General features: G+C 43.1%; 1 protein-coding gene across 1 annotated transcript in view; it reads right to left on the bottom strand.

Moving 5' to 3' along the window:
• The window catches only part of LARS2 (leucyl-tRNA synthetase 2, mitochondrial), a 167550-nt gene that overhangs the window by 62399 nt on the left and 91118 nt on the right, over positions 1-14033 (bottom strand). The window contains exons 8-9 of the mRNA XM_021068636.1: positions 10172-10279; positions 8776-8935 (exon numbers count right to left, since the gene is read on the bottom strand). Of these exons, the coding sequence (XP_020924295.1) occupies positions 8776-8935; positions 10172-10279 (268 nt within the window). The remainder of the gene's footprint in view (positions 1-8775; positions 8936-10171; positions 10280-14033) is intronic.

Genomic DNA, 14033 nt, shown 5'->3' with positions numbered 1-14033 from the left:
TGTAAACTGGTACAGCCACTATGGAGAACAGTTTGGAGATACCTTAGAAATCTATACATAGAACTTCCATATGACCCTGCAATCCCACTCTTGGGCATCTATCCGGACAAAACTCTACTTAAAAGAGACATGTGCACCCGCATGTTCATTGCAGCACTATTCACAATAGCCAGGACATGGAAACAACCCAAATGTCCATCGACAGATGATTGGATTCGGAGGATGTGGTATATGTACACAATGGAATACTACTCAGCCATAAAAAGGATGACATAATGCCATTTGCAGCAACATGGATGGAACTAGAGAACCTCATACTGAGTGAAATGAGCCAGAAAGACAAAGACAAATACCATATGATATCACTTATAACTGGAATCTAATATCCAGCACAAATGAACATCTCCTCAGAAAAGAAAATCATGGACTTGGAGAAGAGACTGGTGGCTGCCTGATGGGAGGGGGAGGGAGCGGGAGGGATTGGGAACTTGGGCTTATCAGACACAACTTAGAATAGATTTACAAGGAGATCCTGCTGAATAGCATTGAGAACTTTGTCTAGATACTCATGTTGCAACAGAACAAAGGGTGGGGAAAAAATGTAATTGTAATGTATACATGTAAGGATAACCTGACCCCCTTGCTGTACAGTGGGAAAATAAAAAAATTATAAAAAAAAATAAATAAAAAAAAGTAAAAAGTCAAAAAAAAAAAAAAGTGGATGGGTAAGGAGGCTACTGTTATTGTTGTTAGTACTCTCAGAAATTTCATGTAATATACATATATCACTTGGAGTTTAAAAACACTAATTAAGGAGCTTCCCCCTGTAGCTTAGCACTAACAAACCCATTAGTATCCATGAGGATTCGGGTTCGATCCCTGACCCTGCTCAGTGGGTTATGGATCCGGCATTGCCACGAGCTGTGGTGTAGGTCACAGACGCGGCTTGGATCTGGTGTTGCTATGCTGTGGTGTGGGCTGGCAGCTGCTCCTCTGATTCAACGCCTAGCCTGGGAACTTCCAGGTGCTGTGGGTGCAGTCCTAAAAAGACAAAAATCAAATCAAATCAAAACAACAACAACAAAAAAACCCCAAAGAAATTATTTTTTTAAAAGAGAGATGGAAATAAAAGTAATCTTGAGGTATTATTACTTGATAAGTTAGGAAAATCTTTTAGATGGGCACCATCTCTGTTTGTGAAGTTGCACTGAAATTCACATATCACTGGATATAGCATGCTAAATGGATACAGACCGTTCAGGAACCAATAAAAGCAACATATGAAAAGAGCTGGAAAAGGATTCATAATCTTTGACTAAAAAAAAACCTCACTCTTGGGGATGTCTTTTAAGGAGGTAATAAGTAATTCTACAGAGGCAAAGCTATGGGCACATAAATCCTTACAGTAGCTATCTCCATAAAAAGACCAAATGTCCAATGTGATAGTGAAGATTTAGGATATTATGGCACATTGAGTTACAGAATATTACATATGGATTAAAAAACAAGTGTGGAGCCTGTATAAAAAGGAAGTTAATATTTTCTGATATCATATGGAGTAAAGACCAAAAAATAAAGACAGAAGCAATCTGATTTTTAAGATATGTGTGTGGGAACATGAGTGTAAAACCCAAATGACCACATGCAATAGAATGAAGTTGAACCCCTACCTTTGCCATACATGAGAATTATATTTAGTTAAAAATGGATTAAAGACTTAAATGTAAGATCTAAAACTATCAAAGTCTTAGGAGAAAACATAGGAGTAAATCTTTGTGATCTTTGAGTAGGCAATGGTTTCTTAGATATGACACTGAAAGCAAAAACAACAAAAGAAAAAATAAACTGGACTTCATCAAAATTTAAAACTTCCATGCTTCAAAGGACACCATCAAGAAAGTGAAAAGGGAGTTCCCGTCATGGCGCAGTGGTTAACGAATCCGACTAGGAACCATGAGGTTGCAGGTTCGGTCCCTGCCCTTGCTCAGTGGGTTAACGATCCGGCGTTGCCTTGAGCTGTGGTGTTAGGTTGCAGACGCGGCTCGGATCCTGCGTTGCTGTGGCTTTGGTGTAGGCCGGTGGCTACAGCCCCGATTCAACCCCTAGCCTGGGAACCTCCATATGCCGCAGGAGCGGCCCAAAGAAATAGCAAAAAGAAAAAAAAAAAAAAAAAAAAGACTCTATTTTGGAGTTCCCGTTGTGGCGCAATGGTTAACGAATCCGATTGGGAACCATGAGGTTGTGGGTTTGATCCCTGGCCTTGCTCAGTGGGTTAAGGATCCGGCGTTGCTGTGAGCTGTGGTGTAGGTTGCAGACGCGGCTCGGATCCCGCGCTGCTCTGGCTCTGGCGTAGGCCGGTGGCTACAGCTCCGATTAGACCCCTAGCCTGGGAACCTCCATATGCTGTGGGAGCGGCCTAAGAAATAGCAAAAAGACAAAAAAAAAAAAAAAAAAAAAAAAAAAAAAAAAAAAATTTATAAAAGAAAAAAAAAAGTGAAAAGAATTAGAGAATATTTTTGTAGCTGATAAGAAGCTTGTATCTAGTATAAAGCATGTTTAAAATTCAGTAATAAAAAGACAACTCATTTTAAAAAATGAGCAGATGATCTGAATGGCTAGTTCTCAAAAGAAGACATACAAATGGCCAATAAGAGCATGAAAAGATGCTCAACACTACTGGCCATCAGGTAACTGCAAATCAAAACCACAATGAAGAGTTCCCTTGTGGCTCTGTAGGTTAAGGATCCAGTACTGTCATTGCTTTGATGCACTGTCACTGCTATGGCACAGGTTCAATCCCTGGCCCAGGAACTTTCACATGCTGTGGGTACAGTTAAAAAGACAAAACACAAACCACAGTGAAATAATGCTTCATACCCACCAGTGTAACCATAATCTAAGAGACAGACAATAACAAGTGCTGGCAAAGACGTGAAGAAATTGGAGCCTTCATTCACTGCTGTGAATATAAAATAGAGCAACTCCTTTGAAAAACAGTCTGATAGGTCCTCAGCCAGTTAAAAACACAGTTACCATATGCCCTGATAATTCTACTCCTCGATATATACACAAGGAAATAAAAACATACATCCACTCAGAAATCTGTACGGAAGTGCATAGCAGCTAGCAAAAGCGGACACAACCAAAATGTCCATCATTGGAGTTCCTGTTGCAGCTCAGTGATTAACGAACCCGACTAGGAACCAAGAGGTTGCAGGTTTGATCCCTGGCCTCACTCAGGGGGTTAAGGATCTGGCATTGCTGTGGCTGTGGCGTAGGCTGGCAGATGCAGCTCCGATTAGACCCCTAGTCTGGGAACCTCCATGTGCCACAGGTGTGGCCCTGAAAAGACCAAAAAAAGAAAAAATTGTCCATCAATTGATGAATGGATAAATAAAATGTGGTGTATACAATGGAATATTATTCTAAAATAGAAAGGACTGAAGTACTGATACATGCTACAACATGGAAGAACCTTGAAAACTTTTTCACTTTTTACTAAGTGAAAGAAGCCAGTCATAAAAGGACAAATCTCATAAGAGTCTATTTATATGAAGTGTCCAGAAGAGGCAAATCTACAGAGAAATAAAGTAGATTAGTGGTTCCCTGGGGTTGGAGAAAATAGAAGGAATGAGGGTGACTGCTAGAGGGTAGGGAGTTTCTTTAGGAGATGATGAAAATGTCCTAAATTGACAGTGGTGATGGTTGTAAACTCTGAGGATATACTAAACATCAGTGAATTGTACACTTTAAATGGGTGAATTTTATGGTATCTGCATTATATCTTGATAAAGTCATTACAAGAAAAATACCCCCAAAAAAGTACTGCATTAAAGGGTTGGATTTTTTTTTCCATTCTCCCACATAAAAGGTCCATTACGACCATTTTTCAATTAGGAAAAAAAATAAATCTAATCTCTGAATTTAAATATGAAGAGATTTGTAATGAATGCAATGGAGCAATTTGCATGCTATACCTGGTCAAAATCTACAAGAAGTTCCTGACCAGGCCTGGTGTTCTCCACCTTTCTTGGCAGTCCTGTGCCAGTGATGTGAAGCAGGAAGCCGAGGAGAAATCCCGGGGAACTGAAGCAGTTTACACAGGGGTTAGGTCACAGCTGAACACTTTAGAAAATACAAAGGATTACTAATTTAATGATTAGTAATTACAAAGGAAACATTCCAGGCAAGGAGCTGCCCTCTGCTTTCAGGGCCCCCACTGCAAAGAAGGCAGGTCTTTTACGCCCTCTGGAAAGCCAGACCAAAGGCTTTCGGTCAGTGCTCAGCAAAGCAGTGCTCCTTGCAGCTAGGTCCCAGGGATGCTCTGTGGAAAGAGGGTCCCCTGGTCCAGCGTGAGGAGAGCTGCATGACATCCCCTCGCAGACAGTCGCAGTGCATGTCGGCACAGCGCAGGTACGAAAAAGTCCAGAAGCAAAGAAACCTATTTATTTTTGCTTTATTAATCAGTTTATCTGAGCACGGAAGCATCCTCCACATAGCATCTATTAACACATGCTGAAAAGAGGCTAAGAGGAACAGTTTGGTGCAAGAACAAATCTTATTACTCACAGGACTCTGTTCCTTGTCTCCCCCTGCCCACCCTCCCACTTCTCCCCCTCCCCCCATGCTGAGTCTATGGAGGCAGGGGCAAGACAATAGGGAGCAATTAATTATTCAGTGTTCTGGGGCTTCCAGGGAGATGAGGCTCTTCTCTGAAATGTGTCAATAACAACAGGGAACCTAAGTCACCCATTCGGGAGACCTCATTTACCCTTTAGGCAAAAAATGCATTGTGTAGACCATTGGTGAGTCAGAGCTGAAATGTGTGGTTTCAAAGCCCTGGGGTTTGAATATTTTAATATTAGAAATGTAAGAAAAGACTCCAAGAAAAGACAGAACAGGCTTCTAGAACTCTTGACAATATTTCCCGATTGATGCTTTTTATGGTTTCTGGTTCCTCTCAAGTCAGAGCTTACATAACATGACTTAAGTCAGAGGCAGTCAGCTGAGAAAAGGAGGCAACGTCAATGATTATGGAAATACACTCAATTTCAAGAACTCTAGAGAGAAGGACCTTACTTTCTGCTCTCTTAATCTGTGCCAATTATAGGATGCTGAGCGAGAAACAGTACATTCTGTGAGTAACATCGGCAACCCCCTCGGCCAGGCCAGAAATCAGGGAGTCGTCCCAGAAGCCTTCCAAGCCATGCTGACACTTGCTGTTGGAGGGGCTTTACCATCTCTTACCCTAACCCATGGGGAAAGCCAGTTCTGCCCCCACTCTGCTACTCAAGCATCTCCCTGTCCACCTGTGTCACCCTCCTCCTCAGAGCCCCTCGGGGCTCCTTCTGTGCCCACCAGGCCCTTCACGCCACCCTGTCTGAGAGCCCCACTGCCTGCACTGCTGAGAAAACTAACAAAGGTGCAGCGACCTTCTTTTAAGTCACAGGATGGATCTTGGCCATCCTGTGCCAACTCAGGAGCTGATATACAGAAATCAACCTAGCGAATGCAGGAACTCATGTTTGAGCATTTAAACTCCTGCAAGTGATAAATTCAGTCACGAGTGTGTGCTGCCATGACTTTTGGCGGTCACTGCTTTAATATTAACTGCCCTCAAAACTGGACATTTGAGAGAAAACCAAGCTGCCTGCCTGATTTGAGCCAGTGTGCTCTGGTAAATGACACTAGCGATATAATGTTCAGGCTTAAAATGTGACCTCCAAGGCCAAAGGAAGCATAAATCCATATTCACACTGCAATTTTAATTCACCTTTTGGGAAAACTGCATTACACTCAAAGCACTGTACTGGCTTTAGGTGACTGATGCCACATGTCAGAATCCAGAGACCTGACATGCAATTTAATCTAGAGACTTTGAATAAACTGACATCTGCAGAAAGAACATTTCCACTCTGAAAATTAGAGTTGGGAAATTTAGAGGCAAGTGTAACGTTCCATCTGGAATTATTTCAGAGATTAAAATGAGGGGAGAACAAAGTGAATGAGCCATTCAGTAACCAAAATGAAAGGACCAGGCCAAGTTAGAGGTGCTGACAACCAAGTGATCTTGAAAACGTTGCTTTCTGCATATGCTGAAATAATTTAATTTCTTCCATATGGAAATGTTTTGGATTTATATATTATTTTTCATGTCAGGAGTTCCTTTTTTTTTTTTTTTTTACATTTGTTTCTTATTTTATTTTATTTATTTATTTTTTTGTCTTTTTTCCATTTTCTTGGGCAGCTCTCGCGGCATATGGAGGTTCCCAGGCTAGGGGTCGAATTGGAGCTGTAGCCACCGGCTTACACCACAGCCACAGCAATGCGGGATCTGAGCTGCATCTGTGACCAACACCACAGCTCACAGCAACGCCGGATGGTTAACCCACTGAGCAAGGCCAGGGATTGAACCCGCAACCTCATGGTTCCTAGTCAGATTCGTTAACCACTGCGCCATGACGGGAACTCCAGGAGTTACTTTTTTATAACTTATAACTTATTAGCTCATTAATCCTCTACAGAAATTACCTTTTTTTTCCAGTCTTTTTAGGGCCGCACCAGGGGCATATGGAGGTACTCAGGCTAGGGATCGAAATGGAGCTGACACCACAGCCTACACCACAGGCACAGCACTGCAGGATCTGAGCCACGTCTGCAACCTACACCACAGCTCATGGCAATGCCGGATCCTTAGCCCACTGAGCGAGGCCAGGGACTGAACCTGCGCCTCATGGATGCCAGACAGATTCGTTTCTGCTGAGCCATGATGGGAACTCTTGAAATTACCTCATTTTGTATCCCCAAATTAATCATAGGGGGACAGAAGTCTAAGGGCTAGATGTTTACCTTTTTCAGTTTTTCAATTTTAGATATTATTCATCTACCATAGCCCTCAAGGAACCTCAAAATGCCTGTGAGAGTAAAAATGATGAGTTTTCCCTTTAAATAGTTGAAAATAATCCAGTTTTTCTTAGGAAGAAGTGGAAAATAAAACTGAAAGAGGGAAATTTATACTGGACTTCATGAGCTCACACTGAAATCTTCACTCAAGAGTCTGTTCTCTATTTCAATATATAACAACAAGAGATACAAGCAAGGAAATGTCTGTGCCAGAGCATCTAGCTCTCCTCCGCTGCGACCCCAGGAGGCAGGACTGGGCATGGCCATCTCTGTATCCCCGAGTGCTCAGTGGGTAGCAGGCTCTCAATGAGTATGAACTGGCCTGAACATGAATGTTGTAAGTAAATAAGTAGAGGTCTTAGGCTACGCTGGGATGACATTAACTTTCCAAGCTGATCAGGAAATCTTTCCTTCTGGCTATTTTAAGAATAGCAATAAAAATGTATTTTTTTATACCACCCTCAAAAATCTTTATCATTCAAATAACTTTAGAGAGACCTCCAGTAATTCAGACTGTGTTGGGATTGAAGTTTAGAGTCTATGAAATGAGAAAGTGGGCTGAGATTTTTATAGAAATACTTACATTTCTCTGGAGACCTACTTCTAACTGCCTGCCCAGGACCCCGTCCCCTTGCTCTAGTAAGATCTTCTGAATTGGTTTTAGAGAACTACCTCCTCCTCAGCAGTGACAGTCTTAGTGGTCTAAGGGAGGTGCCTGGCCTTCCCTTGGCCAAGAAAAAAAAAAAAAAAAAAAAGGCCATGGTCCCCAGGGATACCAATTGGATACCTTTCTCTGCAACAGGAATCTTAAACCAAGTGCCCTGGCACTGGGGCTGCGGTGAAAGTAGATTCACTCAGTCAGTGGCGCTCAAAAGACCGACTAATAGTTCCTGCTGCCAAAGCCCCATGGCCGCCGGGTCCAAGTCCTTTTCTAGGCTGCTTCTTCCCCACAGCCTTCCATCATGTTCCCCTTTTTCTCCGGGTTACCCAAAGATGGATTCTCTCGCTTGCAACCCCAGAATCCTGCCTAATGCAGAGGCACTTCCCAATGCCCACTGACCAACACTTGTGATGCCAACTCCAAGTCAGCTCGGCTCACTCCTTAAAGACCTGTATTGAGCACGACTCTGCTTGTCTGCTCAGATCACTGTGTGAATTCTTCAAGATAAGAAAATTAGGTTATTGAAAATATTTCCTCTAATTCTCACTAGCTTCTTTCCTGTCCCTGCAAGCATAGTTTTATATGATGATAAAATTATATGGAGTTCCCGTCGTGGCGCAGTGGTTAACGAATCCGACTAGGAACCATGAGGTTGCGGGTTCGGTCCCTGCCCTTGCTCAGTGGGTTAACGATCCGGCGTTGCCGTGAGCTGTGGTGTAGGTTGCAGACGCGGCTCGGATCCCGAGTTGCTGTGGCTCTGGCGTAGGCCCATGGCTACAGCTCCGATTCGACCCCTATCCTGGGAACCTCCATATGCCGTGGGAGCGGCCCAAGAAATAGCAACAACAACAACAACAAAAAAGACAAAAAGACAAAAAAAAAAAAAAAAAAAAAAAAAAAAATTATAAATTAACCAGAAGATTCTATTCTTATCAGAAAAGGGCATTAAATCTATTTTATCTTTGAAGGGAAAGAGTTGAGCTTTTACTCAGAAACTCAAGAAGGAGATGAACTAGTACTCAAAGTGAAATCAGGGGGTAACTTAACATTTTTCAAAGCTCTTTTTTATCTCCACGTTTTAAAATGAAAACACAAAAAGTCAGGCCAAGGGGAAGAACAGACCACACAAGACAACATAAGTGAAAGGCCTGGTGAACTCCAGGAAACATGAGGCAGAATGTCCCCATCCTAACCTCAACTTGCCAACTCACCTCTGCCAGGGACCAGAGCCTTCTGGAAGACTTCCTTCAGGGAGCTGCACCCGTGTAGGAGTCTGTGGCTGGGTGAGATGGCCACATGGGAGGTGCCATAAATGGCCTCAGGGGTGGCTGTGTAGGCACTCAGCTCTTCTTCTGTGACTTGCCCATCAACCTGGCAGGCAGGAAACAGAGTCATTGCATTTCTCAGCCCTTTCTCTGGGCTGCTGTGCTCCCCAGCCACATCCCCTCCTCAAGCCCAAATAGTGAGTACAGCTTCAGACCACAGCCCCAACATCCCTAGCAGGGGCAGAAAGGACAGGAGAGCAGAGGGCTGCAGCTCCTCTTTCAGAAGGGCTCCTCAGGGCCCACTACCAGGAGCACCTGGGGGCCCCAAATCAAAGGTGATCAAAGCATGCGCACGCAGAAGGACGCCTCCCCCCCAGGCCCGGGCTCCTTGTCCACGAATCAATAATAAATGTCAATGTTAATCTGTCCTGAGAAAGGAGCTACACCTTCCTCTAGGAATTAAGGTATAGTTATGAATAAAGGCGTCCACTTTTCTAATTAGAAAAACATTCATTTAAGCTAATTCTGTTTTGAAGAGGAAATAATAGCCTGAGCTGACCTCAAAAGGGTAGGTTAAACACCCTTCAAGGAAGAAGCATGCCACAGGCACCAGCTGAATGCCGACTATGTCACAGGCACAGGGAGCCCAGACGCTCCTTCCTTCAGATTTAATGTGTTTACAGAACACCAATGATTCAGGAAGTGCCCAGGCCTAGAACTAAAGTTCACATGTGGACTGAGTAGCAGTTAGTGAACCTATGGGGCCAGGTAGGGGGCCACAGAGGCACAGCCACATGGCCCTGCACCTGCAGGATTGAGCGTGTTCCCTCCTAAGATTTCTCATTCTCAGGTGGCTTTGAGAGTAGAACTAGAAACATTTTCATAATGAAATATATGGCAGTGGAGAGAATATATAGAAAAGACATTCCACATATATGGGCCAAGGTGCTCAGAAACAAGGGCCTTAGACGTGATCACATCTCTTTTTTTTTTGGCTGAACCCATGGCATGCAGAAGTTCCTGGGTGAGGGGTTGAATCCGTGCCACAGCAGTGACAATGCCGAATCCACTAGGCCACCAGGGAACTCCCTCAATGTGATCACACCTTGAAACGAAAATTTTGGGATATAATGGGTTAAATGAAATATGTCCTTAAAATTAACTCCACCTGTTTCTTTGCACTTAAAAAAATGTGGCTACTAGAAAGGTAGGTGACTCTTAGTATCTTCCTACTGGGCAGCACTGCGATGGAGTCTCAAATTGCTAGTCTCTTGGAAGAGTTCTAAAAATGCAGAAAGGGATTTGTGAGCACCGATTGCTGGGGACACTCTGGCTTGCCCACCTTTAACGCAAAGTCCAGGTGACAGCCCACACAGTCCCCGATCCAGTGTGCCTGCATGCCTTTTATTCCGTACCATTCTGGAAGGTCTGCTAGCGTGTCCTGCATGGCCTGTAGGGAAGAAAGGAGAAAGGAGAGGTAGACACATGGCTTCCTTCAGGGAAAGCAAGGGATCTGGGGCTTGCTAAGCCGGGAGAAGTGGGGACACTGAAGAAGGCCCAGGATTTAGCCCTTTTCTCCTTCACTTGCCAATTGGAGGGGTCCAGCAGAGGTTACACAGTTGCACTCATCCTGACTCAATTCAGGAAGATGGGTCTCATTGATGTCCCTAGTCTGAGGCAGCCAAGGTTTCACAGAGGGAAGGAAAAAAGCAAGGAAAGACCATGGTTAACATCTTTTTTTTTTTTAACTTTTTTTTTTTTTAATTTATTTTTCTCTTTTGTCTTTTGAGGGCCGCACCCACGGCATATGGATATTCCTGGGCTGGGGGTCTAATCAGAGCTGTTGCTGCAGAGCCACAGCAACACCAGATCTGAGCTGCGTCTATGACCTACACCACAGGTCACAGCAATGACGGATCCTTAACCCACTGAGCGAGGGCAGGGATCGAACCCACAACCTCATGGTTCCTCGTTGGATTCGTTTCTGCTGCGCCATGACGGGAACGCCAACTTTTTTTTTTTTTTTTAAGTATAGTTGATTTATAATGTTGTGCCAACTTCTGCCGTCCAGCAAAGTGACCCAATCTTACACACACACACACACACACACACACACACACACACACACACACACACACATTGTTTTTCTCATATTCCATCATGTTCCCTCACAAGAGATTGGATATAGTTCCTTGTGCTCTACAGCAGGACCTCATTGCTTATCCATGCTAAATGTAACAGTCTGCATCTACTACCCCCAAACTCCCAGTCATTCCCACTCCCTCCCCCCTCCCCCTTGGGTAACATCTTTGATGGATGGGGTTAGTGCATTCTCCCCCCACAGTCTGGAACCCTAAAAAAAAAAGAAGTTCAAGTTTACGAATTTTGAATCTCTAAGACAAACTGTTCACGGGTGTGTATGGTCTACAAATCAGCTGTATCATATATAAGACATTATAAATTTACCTTAAAAACACAAATTAGCATAAGGGAAATCATCACCTTGGTTTGGGTCACCTTTGCTATTAGAAGCACACATTTATTTTCATCTTTATTTGTCTAATTAAATTCCTATAAAAGGGAGGCTCTTTGATAAATCACTCTCTACGGCCTTAAGCACATCCCATCCTTTATTTGATGATGAGACCTAGTCTTTCAACAAATAAGTTTAAGGGTAAATCAAATATTTATAATAAGAGTTTTAAATTCCTAATCATATTATGATTAATACAGGCAACATGAAGATGCTTTATTTGCATAGTGTTTTGTAATTCATAAGGTGCTTTTTACACACATCTCTTCTCACCCTCTGGGCAAGGTAGCTCACTTTCAGATCAATGAAGCTGTGCTGAGAAAGGTTATAGCTTTCTCACACACGGCTATAGGAAAGGATGAGCCAGGACTAAAACCCAGACTTACAAGCCGCATTCTTTCCGCCCACAGTCTCTCTGTCCACTGTGTGATAAACACCACCAAGCATTTTCTATACTTGTCAGCTAACTATCCATCCACTCTCATTTACTGGGGAAGCTTTAAGATCCAGAAATTTCTTCTGAGGCATTTGTTGTGGATTATGGACACCATCAAGTTGACCAGCAATGTGTTCACTCATTTGTTTACTCTCCAGGGATATATTTAGGCCTCACTCCTCCACACCAGGACCTCATCTAGGCTCTGGGCATACACAAAGCAGAATGTGCCACAGTCCCTAACATGAAGTTTAAATAAAGCACACCTAAGCCTGCTGCTATTAGTTGGGTCACTGATAAAATGCGGTACCAACTGCTATTAGCATAAATAAGATGGGACATGGGTCGTGGAGATGAATCAAGGGAAAAGAAAAACAGTGGGAAGATAGGGAAGAAAAAGAATAGAGTGAAAAATAGGGAGAGATATAAAAGAGCTGGGGCAGGGGTGGGGGCAGAGCACAGAGGAGAAGGAGAGTCATAGGAAGTGGGTGGATAAGGAAAGAAAAGCTCCAAAAAGAAAAGAAAGGAGGGAAAAGAAGCGACTAGAGTGACAAGGGGCTGTCAATTTTGAGGGTCATCAAAGGAAAGAGGGACCAGAACTATGCTAGTATAGAAACAGAACCCATACCTATGTGTGCGAAAAGGGAAAGGAGAGCACTGAAAGCCTCAGCGAAGAGCTCAAGCTGTTCTTTCAACACGACATCGCACTAAGGCACAGGGAAGGCAGGTCCCTTTTCTTTCTACTACTGATGAACTTAGGCTAGTCACGTGACACTCAGCATAAGCTTATAAGCTTCATAAGCAGAGACCCATCCACCCAGCTGGACAAAATGATCCCAGGGTTAGGGTTTGCGAACCATTACTCAAGTAAGATGAAAGTGCATTTTATAAGGAAATGTCATCAACTAGAAACTGTGGGTATTTTAAAGTCTCCCTGGTCGTTTGGAAAGGAGATCCACAAAAACCAAGTAGCTGTTAACGAAGATTCAGAAACATTTTAAGTAACTATTGAAACTTGATAATTCAGCATGACCTACACTTCATGATGTTGATGAAACTGCATTCTATTAGGAATGCTTGGCCCATCTCCTAGGGATGGCTCCTTCTCTGGATTAGAAGCCCCCTGAGAACTCTGTTCACCACTGTAAACTCAACACCTACAGTTTCTGATATATAATAGGTTATTTTGAACAAGTGAAAAAAATGCATAAATGAGAAATGGGCCTGCCGAGGTAATTCAGGTAGAGACCAACTCCTTTCCCTGCTTAAAATGAAGAGGAAGCCTACCTCTGAGAATCTGGATGAGCCAAGGCTTTGGTTTCAATAAACCTGTCCCAGTGGCCACACTACTGACCGTGGACAGGTGGCCTTGTCCTCACAGGGAACAGCCAATAGGGGCCAGAGCCCCCTGGTGGCCTTTCAGTTTCACTGGTGTCCCTTTCCTTCTCTCCCTCAGGCAGGGATCTCAAGAGGACTCAATCTCATGATCACAAGTCTGCAAGCTTTTTACTCTACGAGAAAGCTAGAAAAGTTAAAAAAAAAAAAAAAAAGTTGCACAGATTTACTTATTTATTTATTTGAAACAGATTTTTTTAAAGTGACTTTCGGGGTGTCAGGGGTGTCAGAGTGGTGGCTGTCAGGCAAAGTAAGACCTTCACATTGAAGAAGAGTTAAAATACATTCCATATGTAGTTTATGTGCATTTAGTTGGTTATCAATTCCTTGGAAACTAACCACATACATAAAGGCAGACACGAACATACCCAGCTAAGGAGAATGTTTACTTGATTGAAAGACCTGCTCCCAAAGGCTTTCAGATAAACAACAGCTCCTCCATATTCTCCTTTCCCGGCTGACATAAATGGAATATCGATTTGCAGAGCTTTGGATGCATATAACAGTTTAAGAAGGCTACAAAATGAATATCAGAAACAAGGAGTTTCTGTTACTGATAGGACAGACTTAAGCAGTTGAGTGATTTTAGCATAACCCAGAGGTTCAAGGGAGCTAGCCCGGCAGATTTGGTATAATGTCTTTGCTATGCTATCCTAAAGATGCATGAGGGAATGAAAATGAGTCAGCTGGTTAAGACCTGCAATGTAAACTTCATCTAAAATAAGGCTTTCCTCTAGAAATTCTTTCAAAAGAAACCAGTTGCTTTGGACATCAGAAGACGGCATGCAGGATCTCAATTAGGAAGTTTCCTGTTCCCATTAACTTCAGTTGCAAAATGGC

Source organism: Sus scrofa, chromosome 13 (assembly GCF_000003025.6).
Source record: "Sus scrofa isolate TJ Tabasco breed Duroc chromosome 13, Sscrofa11.1, whole genome shotgun sequence".
Classification (NCBI taxonomy): domain Eukaryota; kingdom Metazoa; phylum Chordata; class Mammalia; order Artiodactyla; family Suidae; genus Sus; species Sus scrofa.
The sequence above is the reverse complement of the archived record's forward strand: the minus strand, read 5'-3'. Positions and strand labels throughout refer to the sequence as shown.